The sequence below is a fragment of the Vanessa cardui genome, chromosome Z (genome assembly GCF_905220365.1).
Source record: "Vanessa cardui chromosome Z, ilVanCard2.1, whole genome shotgun sequence".
Classification (NCBI taxonomy): Eukaryota; Metazoa; Arthropoda; class Insecta; order Lepidoptera; family Nymphalidae; genus Vanessa; species Vanessa cardui.
The window spans coordinates 14,632,694-14,645,433 of record NC_061154.1 but is presented as its reverse complement, the minus strand read 5'-3'; the positions used below and the strand labels follow the sequence as shown (position 1 = coordinate 14,645,433).

At 31.5% G+C, this 12,740-nt stretch overlaps 1 protein-coding gene across 17 annotated transcripts in view; it reads right to left on the bottom strand.

The window, feature by feature from the left end:
• LOC124543059 (coiled-coil domain-containing protein AGAP005037) overlaps positions 1 to 12,740 on the bottom strand; it is a 199,338-nt gene that overhangs the window by 94,184 nt on the left and 92,414 nt on the right. For 15 of the 17 annotated variants that reach the window (XR_006967427.1, XM_047121078.1, XM_047121076.1 and 12 more), the window contains one exon: positions 4,539 to 4,571. Coding sequence is in view for 15 of the 17 variants with exons in the window: in XM_047121078.1 (XP_046977034.1) it covers positions 4,539 to 4,571 (33 nt within the window). In the remaining 2 variants the exon portion in view is untranslated. Of the gene's footprint in view, positions 1 to 4,538; positions 4,572 to 9,193; positions 9,555 to 12,740 lie in introns of all 17 variants that reach the window. The other 2 variants (XM_047121089.1, XM_047121090.1) reach the window with 1 other exon arrangement.

The following is a 12,740-nucleotide window of genomic DNA, read 5'->3' as shown; positions in this document are numbered from 1 at the left end:
AAATTCTTTTGAACTATCTCTAAATTGGTAGTTCTTAGTGTCCCGTATACAATGGATTTAACCCTAAACTAAACCTATTACTACGACTACGCGGTCTGTGGGTTCGTCTGTCTATCACCAGACGATATCTTTAGAAATACAGCCATAGACGAATTTTTCTCAAATTATGTATTTCTGTTACCCTTATATAAACAACAAATATAAGAAACTAAATAAAATAAATATTTAAGAGGGACTGTGTAATAAAAAATAAAAATGATATTATGCGTAAATACAAATTCATTCTCTATCCTCTCTCTTTAGTCTGTCAGGGCGGCAATACAACACGGCCGAAGGGAGATAAGGCGCAATACCAAAGGCTTAACGTGTTTTGAGGATCACAGGAATACTAAACATATACACCAGCTTTTACTACGAATTTCTAAACGGGAAAATTGAATAGCATTCATAATCTTTACCCGGGATTCGAACTCGACACGTTATGATAATAAGCGAACGCAGCTTTAAGAGTGTAAGAGGATATCCTTTAAGAACCACAGTTGGTTTTTCTCTAAAGCTTTATGTACTTCGGTTATGTTCATTCGAACATTCAACGTAAATAATCTTCAAGGATCGAGGGTGGTTTATGGGGAGAGATTATGATGATGTTTTATGGGTTGAAGAAATTTTCTTAGAAATAAAAATAAAGAGATATTTATTAAGCAACATAAGAATTTAATTGGTTTAGAAGGTGCGGAAATTATCTTTCAAGACGCCGAATGATAGTGTACAAGACTTGTCAAGAATATCCAATCATTTAAAGATATAAGAAAGTGTTTAAAACACGCAGACAGTAAACTATGTGAATGTTGAAAAAAATACTGTTTCTTTTACTTTTATTTTAAATGCTGATTATTTTTATTTTACATAAGTTCTTGCATTAATAATGAGAAAACAACGTTTGGAAGGTGATATGGAATATATAAAATGGATTAATTAATACCGATACTCCTTTAGCATAGCTAAATAATTGAACGTTGTAAAGCGCGGTTAATGACAGTCTGGCCTCGCTCTATCATCGATTTATCCTTATTATGTAGAACCAAATATCTGAAAGTGCTGAAAAAACGTTACATATTACCCAATTAACAAAATTGTTTATTTATTTTATTTTATTCAGCCTTATAGATTATCTTTTATTATTTGCTGGCTAGTGGCAAGACGCGTGATTTCTTACATACATAGTTTTTCAAATTTGTGCAGGACAATTAAAAAAGTAATAAAAATTCGAACGGCAAAGTTAAATATATCGGAGTTGCAACACTTAAGTTTCTCATAATGAAACGAAGAAGCTACATACTTTCGTCTTAGTCTTTACAGTAAAGATAAAAGACGTGTTACGGGTATACGAAATCAGTTTGTCCAATCTTAGCTTCATAAATTTTGTGAATTTTGGAATCCTATCTTGGTTTAATGATTTTCCGAACATTTTTGCAAATAGTTAAAAAAGTATCAGGGTTCAATATTCCGTCGAATATCAGTGATACCAACTTGATAAATAAAGCGGTGGTATTCAAACAAGTGTATCCCCCCACAACAAGAACGCGTGCAAACAAAGCTACGAGAACGGCAGCAGAGAGTAACGTAATTATATTCGCTTTTTGATTAATTTAGGGTTCCGTAAACGTTCCCAACACTTCCAGTAACTTCTGTTATACAATACAAGAATATTTATATGACTAGCTAAACCTCTGGCTTTACCCGTACGAAATTTATTAAAACAAAACCTCAAACGCCCGTTTTACCTCCTTTGGGATGGATTCTCGTAAAATCCGTTCTTAGGGAACGTTTACACTCTATAAAGAACCTACCTGTTAAATTTCAAAGTGTATATAAGTTACAGTTTCTGAGATTTCGTAGTTAAACAGTAGTTGTATTTCGCTTAGATCGATGATTTTTTATAGAAATTTTGTGATTTTAATTTTGTATTCTTAATAATTTCGTATGATAATGTGTGAGTATTAAATATCCAGTCAGTACTTTTCTACAAAATGTACATTTCGAAAGGTAATTTCCACCCAATTATAAGTCATTTTATGGCTAAACAGAAGTACTCCTTTCGATGATTGCTTGTGTGATTACAGGCACAAGGGCCATATCATCTCAGATATCAAGGTTCTTTTGCCAATGGGAAGGGGGGGGGGATGGTTAATATCTGTGACGTCAATGTCTATCTCCACTTATCATTAGGAAGCCCATTTATACAAGCCGTCTATACTATAAAATATATAAGAATCCAGAAAAATTTTGTTTAAATATCTTCTTGAATAAATATATTAAAATTTGCCTGTAGAATATACAACAAAATCGAACACACCTACAGCTGGAGCTTTGGACCTCGCGCGGTGAAAACCATTAAATGTTCGAGATTACTTATAATATTTCATTTTGCTACTGAACCCTTAATCCATTCGTTACACTCACCAAAATGAATTGTACCATAGTTGAGTTTATATATTAATACAAAGAGAAGGTATTGCCGTTCAAAATTAATTGAAATATAATCGTAATGTCTTTTCTACCGTAATACGCTTGCTTACTTTTTAATTATGTAACTAAAGTATGAAATAAATTTACGCATTAAAAAAACGATCAATTTCACTTGAATAAGGGCAGATGTTAGATATTGTTACTACTTCATTACATAGTATAAGACTAAGTCGCTTACCGCTGTCTGTCCCCATGTATGTTTAGATCTGTCAAATTACACAACGGAATTGGATGCGCCTTTTCTTTAATAAAAAGATTGATTCAAAAGCAAAGTTTACACGTGTATTAACTGTGCAATATGTGAAAGAAACATTGATAATTTTAGAGGTTTTTAATGTGATGTCGTAAAAACACATTCTACATTATATTTAGTATGAGCATTGCACCTGTTCGACGCCGCGCCTGACAATAGTTGCAGTACTAGATTTGAATCGCGAGTTGTAAATTTAATATGGAAAATTAATTTATAGTGATAGACAGCAACAGTTAATTACAGTGAAAATACAAATTTTTGTTGATATTTGAACGTGAAATAAACTTTATTAATAAATATACGTATGGTCCAACATACAAGTGTGCGATCAAATTCATACAGGTCTTTTAACCCGAAATAGATGTTTTTTTATGGTATAGGTTATTGGAAGAGCATATGGGCTACCGAATGGTGGTCACCATCACCCATAGATAATGACGCTGTAAGAAATTTTAACTATTCCTTACATTGTCAATGTGCCAATGTAAGGAATAGTTAAAATTTATTAAATATACTAATTTCCAATAATGTATAAATAATAAGTATAATATAATGTTATATTTTAATTGGTCAGTTAGTTTGTTCATTTGAACGTAAACTTGCATGATGTTTGACTTATTATTCCAAATACAATTAATTACGTATGTTTGATAATTATAAACTAATTAGTAAAACACATTTATATAACATCGCTACTTGTTACGTATCATTGAAATTAATTATTTAACATCGGAAACATATATCGAGTGACTTTAAAATGAATCTCGATTAATACAAATCCTTGCAGGTGCAAATGGGTTATTTAATATTTAAACGCATAATGGAATGCTATAAGCTCTTTAATGAAATAAATATTATGATTATATACATCCAGATGAGCAATGTAAAATTTACTTTTTTCGTCGGAGCGAGTCTATATGTACCCACATTGCGAAATAGTCCTATTTTTTTATGGTATAGGTTGGCGGACGAGCAGATGGGCCACCTGATGGAAAGTGGTCACCATCACCTATAGACAATGACGCTGTAAGAAATATTAACTATTTCTTACATCGTCTATGTGCCACCATCCTTGGGAACTAAGATGTTATGTCCCTTGTGCCTGTAGTTACACTGGCTCAGTCACCCTTCAAACCGGAACACAACAATACTGAGTAATGTTATTTGGCGGTAGAATAACTGATGAGTGGGTGGTACCTACCCAGACGGGCTTGCACATAGCCCTACCACCATACTGTAAGTATATAAATTTAAATATATCTATATATAAACGAATCAATTATGAGAAATACAAAAACTCGATAAAAGTAAGGGATGTCAGAAAATTGTAAGTGTCTCGAATTTAACTTTTAAGACTAAACCAAAACTGCTCTCCGCCCCATAACACCGCCGTTGTTTTTTGGTTGAGCTACAAATGTCACTTGTTACGGATTGAGGGGACGAGTTCGTTAATTTGGGTATTGATTTGCGCGTAACGTTTATCTAATCAATTAACGTATGTGAAGCCATTAATTTTCTTGTCAAATTGAGAAGAATTAAAACTTTGACAACAAAGATCCGTTACAGTAAATTAAAGGATTACTTAAATCCTTATAGATTATGAATATAGACGATAATAATTAACTTTCCAAATTTCAAGTGATTTTGTATTTATGTCTATGCGCTTAGTATAAAAAAAACTGTAAACTGTAAACTGGATTGTATTATTTCAGACGTCTAATGTTATATATAAATCGAATGAATAAAGCATATTTACCGTCACTCCTCGGGTCTCCCTGCCAATCCTCTTCTGAAAGAATAAAATAAAAATATTAATATATCATCTTTATATAACGCAAGAAAACATATCCTTACTCTTTGCTTAAGAAGAGTAAGACATATTTTTATTATATTATTATTATTTTGTTATGAGTACAAAGTAATAGTAAAGTGACGTGACATTCATTTTTGAATGGTTTCATACATCTATTTTTCATTTCATTTACATATATCATTATATTCATGCAGACTCAGAATCGCATAGAACATGTATAAATCCCCAAACCAAAATGGTAGGAATTAGGTTAAACAATAATTAAAATCATGAAAAAGGTAAAATAGATCTTGATCCCTTGTTTTCTGCTTTAAACAGTTCGACTATTTAAATGTAAAACATTATGTTTTAATAGGATTCTTTGTTGTAGCAGAAAAAAAAGGTATATTAATGTTATTATAATAAAAGGTCTGCATCGGTAGCTTGTAGAGATATTATTACAGAATTTCTAATTCCAGGCTTAAAATAAAGCCTGGGATTAAAATGTCTTACACAGATATTATAAGTAAATTCAGCAAGTAAGGATCGTAAATATTATTAAGACATTACAGCACTTTGTTATCGAGCTCAATAAAAGCGCAGTTGCATTAAGCTACTCTAAAATCAAAGGCAAGATTAAATATGACCTGTACAAGATCGTACCTATGTATATTTTACTATCAAATTATAAAAATATATGATCTTTTATGTATGCACTGTATGTCAACGTTTGGATCAATTAAACCTTTTAACTTGTATTTATATATATCTAGGTAGTTATTTATCTATTTACGTAAAATAAAACGTTATATGTTAACGGTTAAAAACTGTCTTGCAATGATTTTTTTTAACTTTGCTCGATTCGCGTCTCTAGATAAACTTACAGTACCTCCGACTCCGCTTCACGAGGTCAATACATCCTTCCTGTGAAAGGCGATCCTATTATGTTCTATAATATGATATCCGCTGATATTTGTAAATTTTGCCCTAAACAAATATTAAATAAAAAAAATCTTATGTTGTGTACACTATGAATATATAAAACTATGATAAAATTGATAAAATCACACATTATATACTAAATTACAGATCAAGAATTTACACACACATTAAATATTTACATACGGAATTATATATTACAATTGTCAAGCAGAATGAGTAAAAAATAAAATAGCACAAATTCAGTGCAAAAAATGAGAATAACTAAAAAAATGATCATATAAATACGCTGGAGGCAAAAACCCCTCATTCTCTTAATAATATAATTACGAACTTGCTGATGGCTATACGTTAAATTAATTACTCGATAATAAAAGTGTAACATCATTGACAACGATGTCACGTAAAGGCGTGAAATTAACTTTTTTTTTTGACACTAGCCCTGTTAATTTTTGCCTGTATATATTGTAATCCCGTCCATTGGCTCTAGTAATATCTTGACGTATTCGTAACAATTGATTACTCTGGTCAAGACTACCTTTAAAGGACATTTGTTAATGTATTTCACTATAGGTAGTCCTGATCATTTAAAAGAGATATAAACCTATCACAGATTTAATAACATAATTATATTTACAGTGCTAGTAAAAACATTTATGTTCGACATGAAATAATACCAGTAACTATGAGTATTTAAATTACTTTTCTGTATAGTTTATTAATTATTCATTATTCTGAATATATCAGTCTGTGTAATTTGCCGTATTTGTTCTTTAAATTTAATTTATTCATTATCGATGAAGAGCAATCGAAACTTGAGTATTAAATTTGCACTACAGGGGGATAATATCATTGAAGTGTAAGGATATCGAAATGCATTCAATCCTAGGGCGTGTATTAACAACCAGTAATATACGTGCAGCGTATATTAATCTCCCTATCGTGGGAATATATGTATTAATTATCTATATATCTGTACCTATACTTCTATACTACTATATTAAACTCTAGAGTCTATCTGTATACTCAATTTATTTGTCGAATTTCGTCATAGGGGTTAATTTTATGACTGACTGAAATCAGTTTTACAATTTTGAAAATTATTGTCTGTCTGTTTGTATGTCCCGCGATAACTCAAGAACGGATGAACAGATCTTTATAGAAATCGGTATGCGATAAGCACATGTGCCTGCGCAAATGATAGGCTATATAGGATAGACCGATTATTATGAAAATTAGTATGCATATGTATTTTTTCATGGAAAAGGTTTGTATGCTAGTCCCATTGACGCACCTCGCCACCAGGTAGCGCTGCGATCTATTAACTTTTACATCAAACAGCTGATTGTAATTAAAATTAATATATATACTGTTTTTCATGGAGAAAGTGATTATGCTACCCTCACTGATGTAACTCACCACCAGGTGGCGGCAATAAATAGACTTCTACATCGTTCAACCGATTGTCATGAAAATAAATAATTACAATATTTATTTCATGAAGGAAGCGATTATTCCATATGTATCTTTAAAAATCATTAGCGGATGACGCTTCGATCAATCGATAATTATAAAAAATGAAAAAAATAAAGAAAATTTATTCAAAAAGAAAATCAAGTAACTTATTTTCTGTCATTAGTCAATTAACATGAAATACTCACAACAATTATAATTATCATTTCAAATTAAGCTAAGTTTTGTTAGAAAATGACAATAATGATAATTAGTAAGTATACTCATAACTTCAATAACAATGAATCTTTAGGTTAAAATGTGAACGTAAGACAAATAACCAGTGACTATTGCATATAAGTAGAAAACTAGAGCTACACGCTTGACATTATTTACAGTGCCAACAAAGAAAGAAAATATCGGAACATCGACGAGAAACGTGAAACATCGTGCAATAAAAAGAGAAAAAAGAGCTACTGAAATACCACAACAACAAGAAATTCGTTAAGAAGCAAATATTATCCAAATTTTTTCTTTGAGAGCGGCCGAAATAATTAGTCAACGTAATAATGAAGGTGCAGTTCTTCGAACAAGATGATCATCTTTATAAAGAGCTATTGAAAAACCTGAGGGGCGAGTCTAATGACGGGATGATCAACGATTAAAACAGACTAGGTCAAGAACTAGAACCAATCTCAATAAATCACCCTTCAATTACGATAAAGGTTATGTAACAAGATGCATCCCGATGCGAACATTGGTATGCCTAATTGACCAAGTTTAAAAAAAGAAGTACTGGTATGTGTGTGGCTTCCCTGACAATGTTTATTTTCCATAACTGGTTGAACCACCAGAACCTCTTCTTATCTACGTAACTGGAACTACTAAGGAGTCTAAATATGTCTTTCAATATGTTATAAAATGCAATGCATGTTTTAAAAAAACATCATTTGGAGAAACAAAAATTGTATAGTACAATAATTTCGTATCATCTTAAATCATCAGAAAGGTTCACTTATTCCAGTATCTAAAGAAAACCCCTAGTTTCTGCAAACTAATTTCATAAACAACGTAGAAAAGATCATTCATCGCTAAATTAAGTTAAATATTTTGAATATTGCTCTAGAAAATGGAATTACACATGATTTCAAAGTGATTATTTATGCAGATAGACCGCCATCGAATGAACATGAAACGCGCTTTAATGTTTCCATGACTCCTGAAGTCGTAGCTTTAATTGTTGGTACAGAAATAACAAAACGAGTTATTGATATCACTTAGTGTCGCTGAAACAAACTGATCGTGTGACGATTGCTACTATTATCCAATTCTGTTTGTGCGAGTAGAAGATGGAAGTTATTTCAAACTATATCAAAGAGGACGTGTCAGTGTGATGGAAACTTCTACAGACTACATACATTTAAATAATTAAGTACAATCTACTTTAGATCAAATTATACCAATGAAAACGTTTTCTTGTATTATATCTGTTTCGGGAGTCAATAAAAAGAAGATGCGACCTTGACAAATAAGTTTATGGGTGTCATGAACAATTTGTAGCCTATCGAGAACATCATCGAAGGAGATGAAATAGATGACGAATATTAAATGAAATATCTTTTAAGCTCAGATCGGAGTATATTCTTTGCTAGCTTACCAATGATTTGGTACCCTCTGTATCTCTGTTAAGCATATATTGAGAGCATCGAGTAAATATCTAATATGTTTTACACAATAACGCAACGCAGCGTAAACTTAATTGACTCTTAGACTTATATACATATCAACACCCTACCGTTAAAACCAAAAGCTTTCTAATTTGAAAAACTAAATTAAATTTACAAAGAACTAAAACTTATTGTTGAAAAAAGTATGAGACTCAAATCAAATACAGATGGTGTTGACAATGCATTTTTGACATCTACATGTACGAGTTTATATAATTTTCAAGGAAGTGTTAAGAATTTTCAAGGATTGTCGTCATCTTTTTCGCAGTCGGCATTCAACTAATTTCAGAATGTCTAGCTTTCGAGATTTTGAAGACACATGAGAAAGAAATAGCTATGAATTTGTGCGTTTGTGCTATTTTATTTTACCATAACCTCCTATAGTAGTACAATCTTATTTTATTCGAATTATAAATCATTCACAACAGAAAATAGAATAGTAAATATATCGAATGATATTCAAATCATGTCTGATTGTGTGTAGTCATTGATTGTACTCACCATTGTCACGACCTTTCCGTTTTTTCTTCCCGCCTGTACTCGAAGACTTGCCGGACTTTTCCGACTTATCTTTGCTTTTCCACCGACTCAACATTTTCAAAGCAACGTCCACATCGAGTTTCACAAATGATCCATTTTCGAACGTAAACTTTTATCTTTTTATAAAAACACTGAACGTTTTCATTGTATTAATCAAAGCACAAACACTCGGTCGGTCTCGTTAATTTAAAGTATATTAATTAATAACAACACTGGTGTATATTTTATTTCAATTTTATAAATGTTAAATGCGTTTTGACATAAACAATGTACTAGGAGATATGTAATTAATTTAATATATTCACTTGTTTGGATAAAGAAGCTGTAAATGGAGAAATATACAATTAGGTAAATATTAAATTTTGATATGAACGACGTTTAATAATATTTATTTTGGATTTTCTTGGAAATTCAATAATATGATAAACCGTCGGTATGTAACATGAGTTCATAAAAATATTCTGGAAAGACTTATAGAAAATATCGAATAGAAACCTAAAAAAAAGTAAAAAAAGTTTTAAATTCAATATCGGATTTACAGTGGATAATAATTTATTCTGCAGTTATGTCCGATGTTATAGATACTTCAACCCGGGAAGATGCGCCCCACTATTTGCCGTAAAGGAGAAGTGCAGGACGGGCAGATCTAAACAAACCTTAGTCTCGAATAGACATCTCGATGGCCAGTTAAATTCACGTCATCGTGGATGTCGAGTCACCAAGAAGGTTGATCTATTTTGTTTTTGAGTATTAATTTTTGGAAAAACGTAAATTATTATATGAGATAATTATACCTCAACTTATGAAAGAAGCAGTAGCAATTCTAAGGAGATTACGATTACTCTGGTTCCAAAAGAAATACCGATTTGTAAGCCCAAGAATTGGAATATTCCTCATTTTTATTTAAATATTAGAAAATTTAAATATTAGAAAAGAACATAACATAATTTTGCATATTGTTATATGAGTATCGTTATATCAGGTATAATATAGCATATTCCCATTCTCTTCTGTCAATTAACTTGGTGCGGGTGTGCCCAAATAGGTACATACTCTGTGCGTTAAAGTAAACCTCACAGTGTACCAGCTTATATTATAAACTTGCACCTTTAGGAAAACGACCCATTCGTTATCGTGGATTGAACTATCTTCACCAGAATTTAGTAAGAAAGAAAGTTCTAATATTATAATAATATTACTAAGATTATAATTATGTTAATTTTATATGAGTGCGCCTTTATTTATGAGAACTTATACAAAAAAACTACATGGTATGATTGGACTTTTACACGTTTTTCTTAGCCGTTCACCTGTTTGTAAAGAAAGTGTCGAATTCAAGCCCAACATAAACATTTCTTCTTTGTACGCGTGTATTTCAATATGTATATACATTTTATGAAGACTCCGGAGATTATAACATCCACGTGATGTCGGAGCGGATAATGTCTCTTATAGTTATCGATAATCAGCTATTGAAACGACTGACTATATAATAATAATACACTTATGCCCTGATTGCGATTTATTTGCTAGTAGTAAATTAATACTTGTTTTCGATTTGAAACCTCTGATTGCTACTTTCTGAGTCTATCTGTGTAACTAATACCTATACTCTACTATATTATAGAAAAAAATATTAAATAATCTCACTTGACAATATTAAGGGAATCATTAAAATTAACTGTTTCTTATCCCGGTATGATTCCCGAATAAGTATAGATTATTCGATTTGTAAGAATCGATAACAATACCTATAATATTTATTATTTTAGTATAGTAGAAGATTATGAGTGACAGAGAAAGAAATACGAAAATATGCTTGAATTACTTTTATATTAACGTATCAAACAATTAAATCTTGAAATCAGACGGATACTTCAATTATTTGCATCGATATAGAAGTCGATGCAGCATATAATAAGAAGTAATTTAATAATATTGGTAATTATTTCAGACCGAGATTGTGAAGAGTCTCTTTATTATGAACACGGAGTAAGGATAACGTGGTCTCAGCGCTCGATCGATTTTTCCCTTTGTGAACCAATGAATGAAATTATTAAGTTTATTGTTTGTAAACAAAGTTGCTTTTCTAATAATGTGAATAGACCGTTAAGCCACTTTACCTTCAAATTTTACAAAACAAATCCTTTCAAATATTAAGATTCATAATTGTTTCAGTGTACTCGTATTTTGCGTTATTTATTCTATTAACCCGAGATGTTTCTCAAATAGTAATTTGTATTGGGCAAGTAATTATAATATTATAAAAAGTCTTCAATAAATATTTGGGTTCATGAAAATTTTCAATATCCACAAAATTTAAACTGCACTTCATTGAACTTTTTTTCAAGTATCTTTGAAGGTTAAAATTGTAGATAGAGAGAGATAGTTTATCTATGGAAGAACTGAAGATATATCTTGCAGAATTAGCTGACTGAAATGGGACTAGGTTCTCACTTCAGTTTGCTTATTTTGGTCACGTATGTTGAAGGACCAAATTTCGTTGGAGATGACAATGTTTACGGCACCTTCCAGCAAAGTCCTATGATCTGAAGAAGTGGCCATTTGGCGAATAACTAGTAATTTTTACAAGTACGATAATTTCAGCTCAAATTAAAATAAAAAGGAAGGATGTCTCGTGCCTTCAAATCTTGAATTGCCGGCTGAGTACGACAGGATGGATCAAACATATATTTTTGTCGAGTCCCTTTTTGTTATTTTTTAATCGCTGGTAAAACGGCTTACCCTATGTATGTGCAACTCGCCGATAGGATAACCAGATCACCCACTAAAATCCATACATAGCCTCGCCGTCTCTTCCGGGGTAACACGATAATGCTCTCACGTGTTTACTAAATTTCAGTAAATATTACGTTATAAAATTCCAACCTTTACGTAACCTTTACGAAGTTAGGAAGCTTGGTATCAAGTATAGTAATAAAAATTATTTCTTTGAAATGTTGTCAATTCGATACTATTATGTCATTATAATAACAAAGCTATTAGATGTCTCCGAGATTCTGATAGCCTTGAATTTGAACAAATCCATTAAGCCTTATTGACAACATGTCAGACAGTATCGGATTACGAAAGCAAATATCATAACTTGTATTGACAACGGTAATAAGTGTTATTATATTATGCAGGTAATTTTTATATTCAATAATTCTAGTAATATTGCCAGGAATTAATAATATATACCCCTCCATTTAAGCTTAAAGCTAGAGGAGAGGACGACGCTAGACGAAGAGGTCGGGGACGATCCTGTGACTCTTTTACAACGCAATGGAGTTAATGATGCGTCAATCTTTTGAAAATATTCTCTGTACAAATTCATGACCGCGTGGAAAGGTAGCAAGAATGCCGCAGCTAAACTCAGTTGAATCGCAAATTCGTTCCTCTGGGCAAAAAACGAACGACCAAACGAGCCTATCTATCACCAGGGGCGGCTAAATGCTTTACTTTTATTAAAACTTATTGCACTACTTTATGCAAGTAAATATAACTG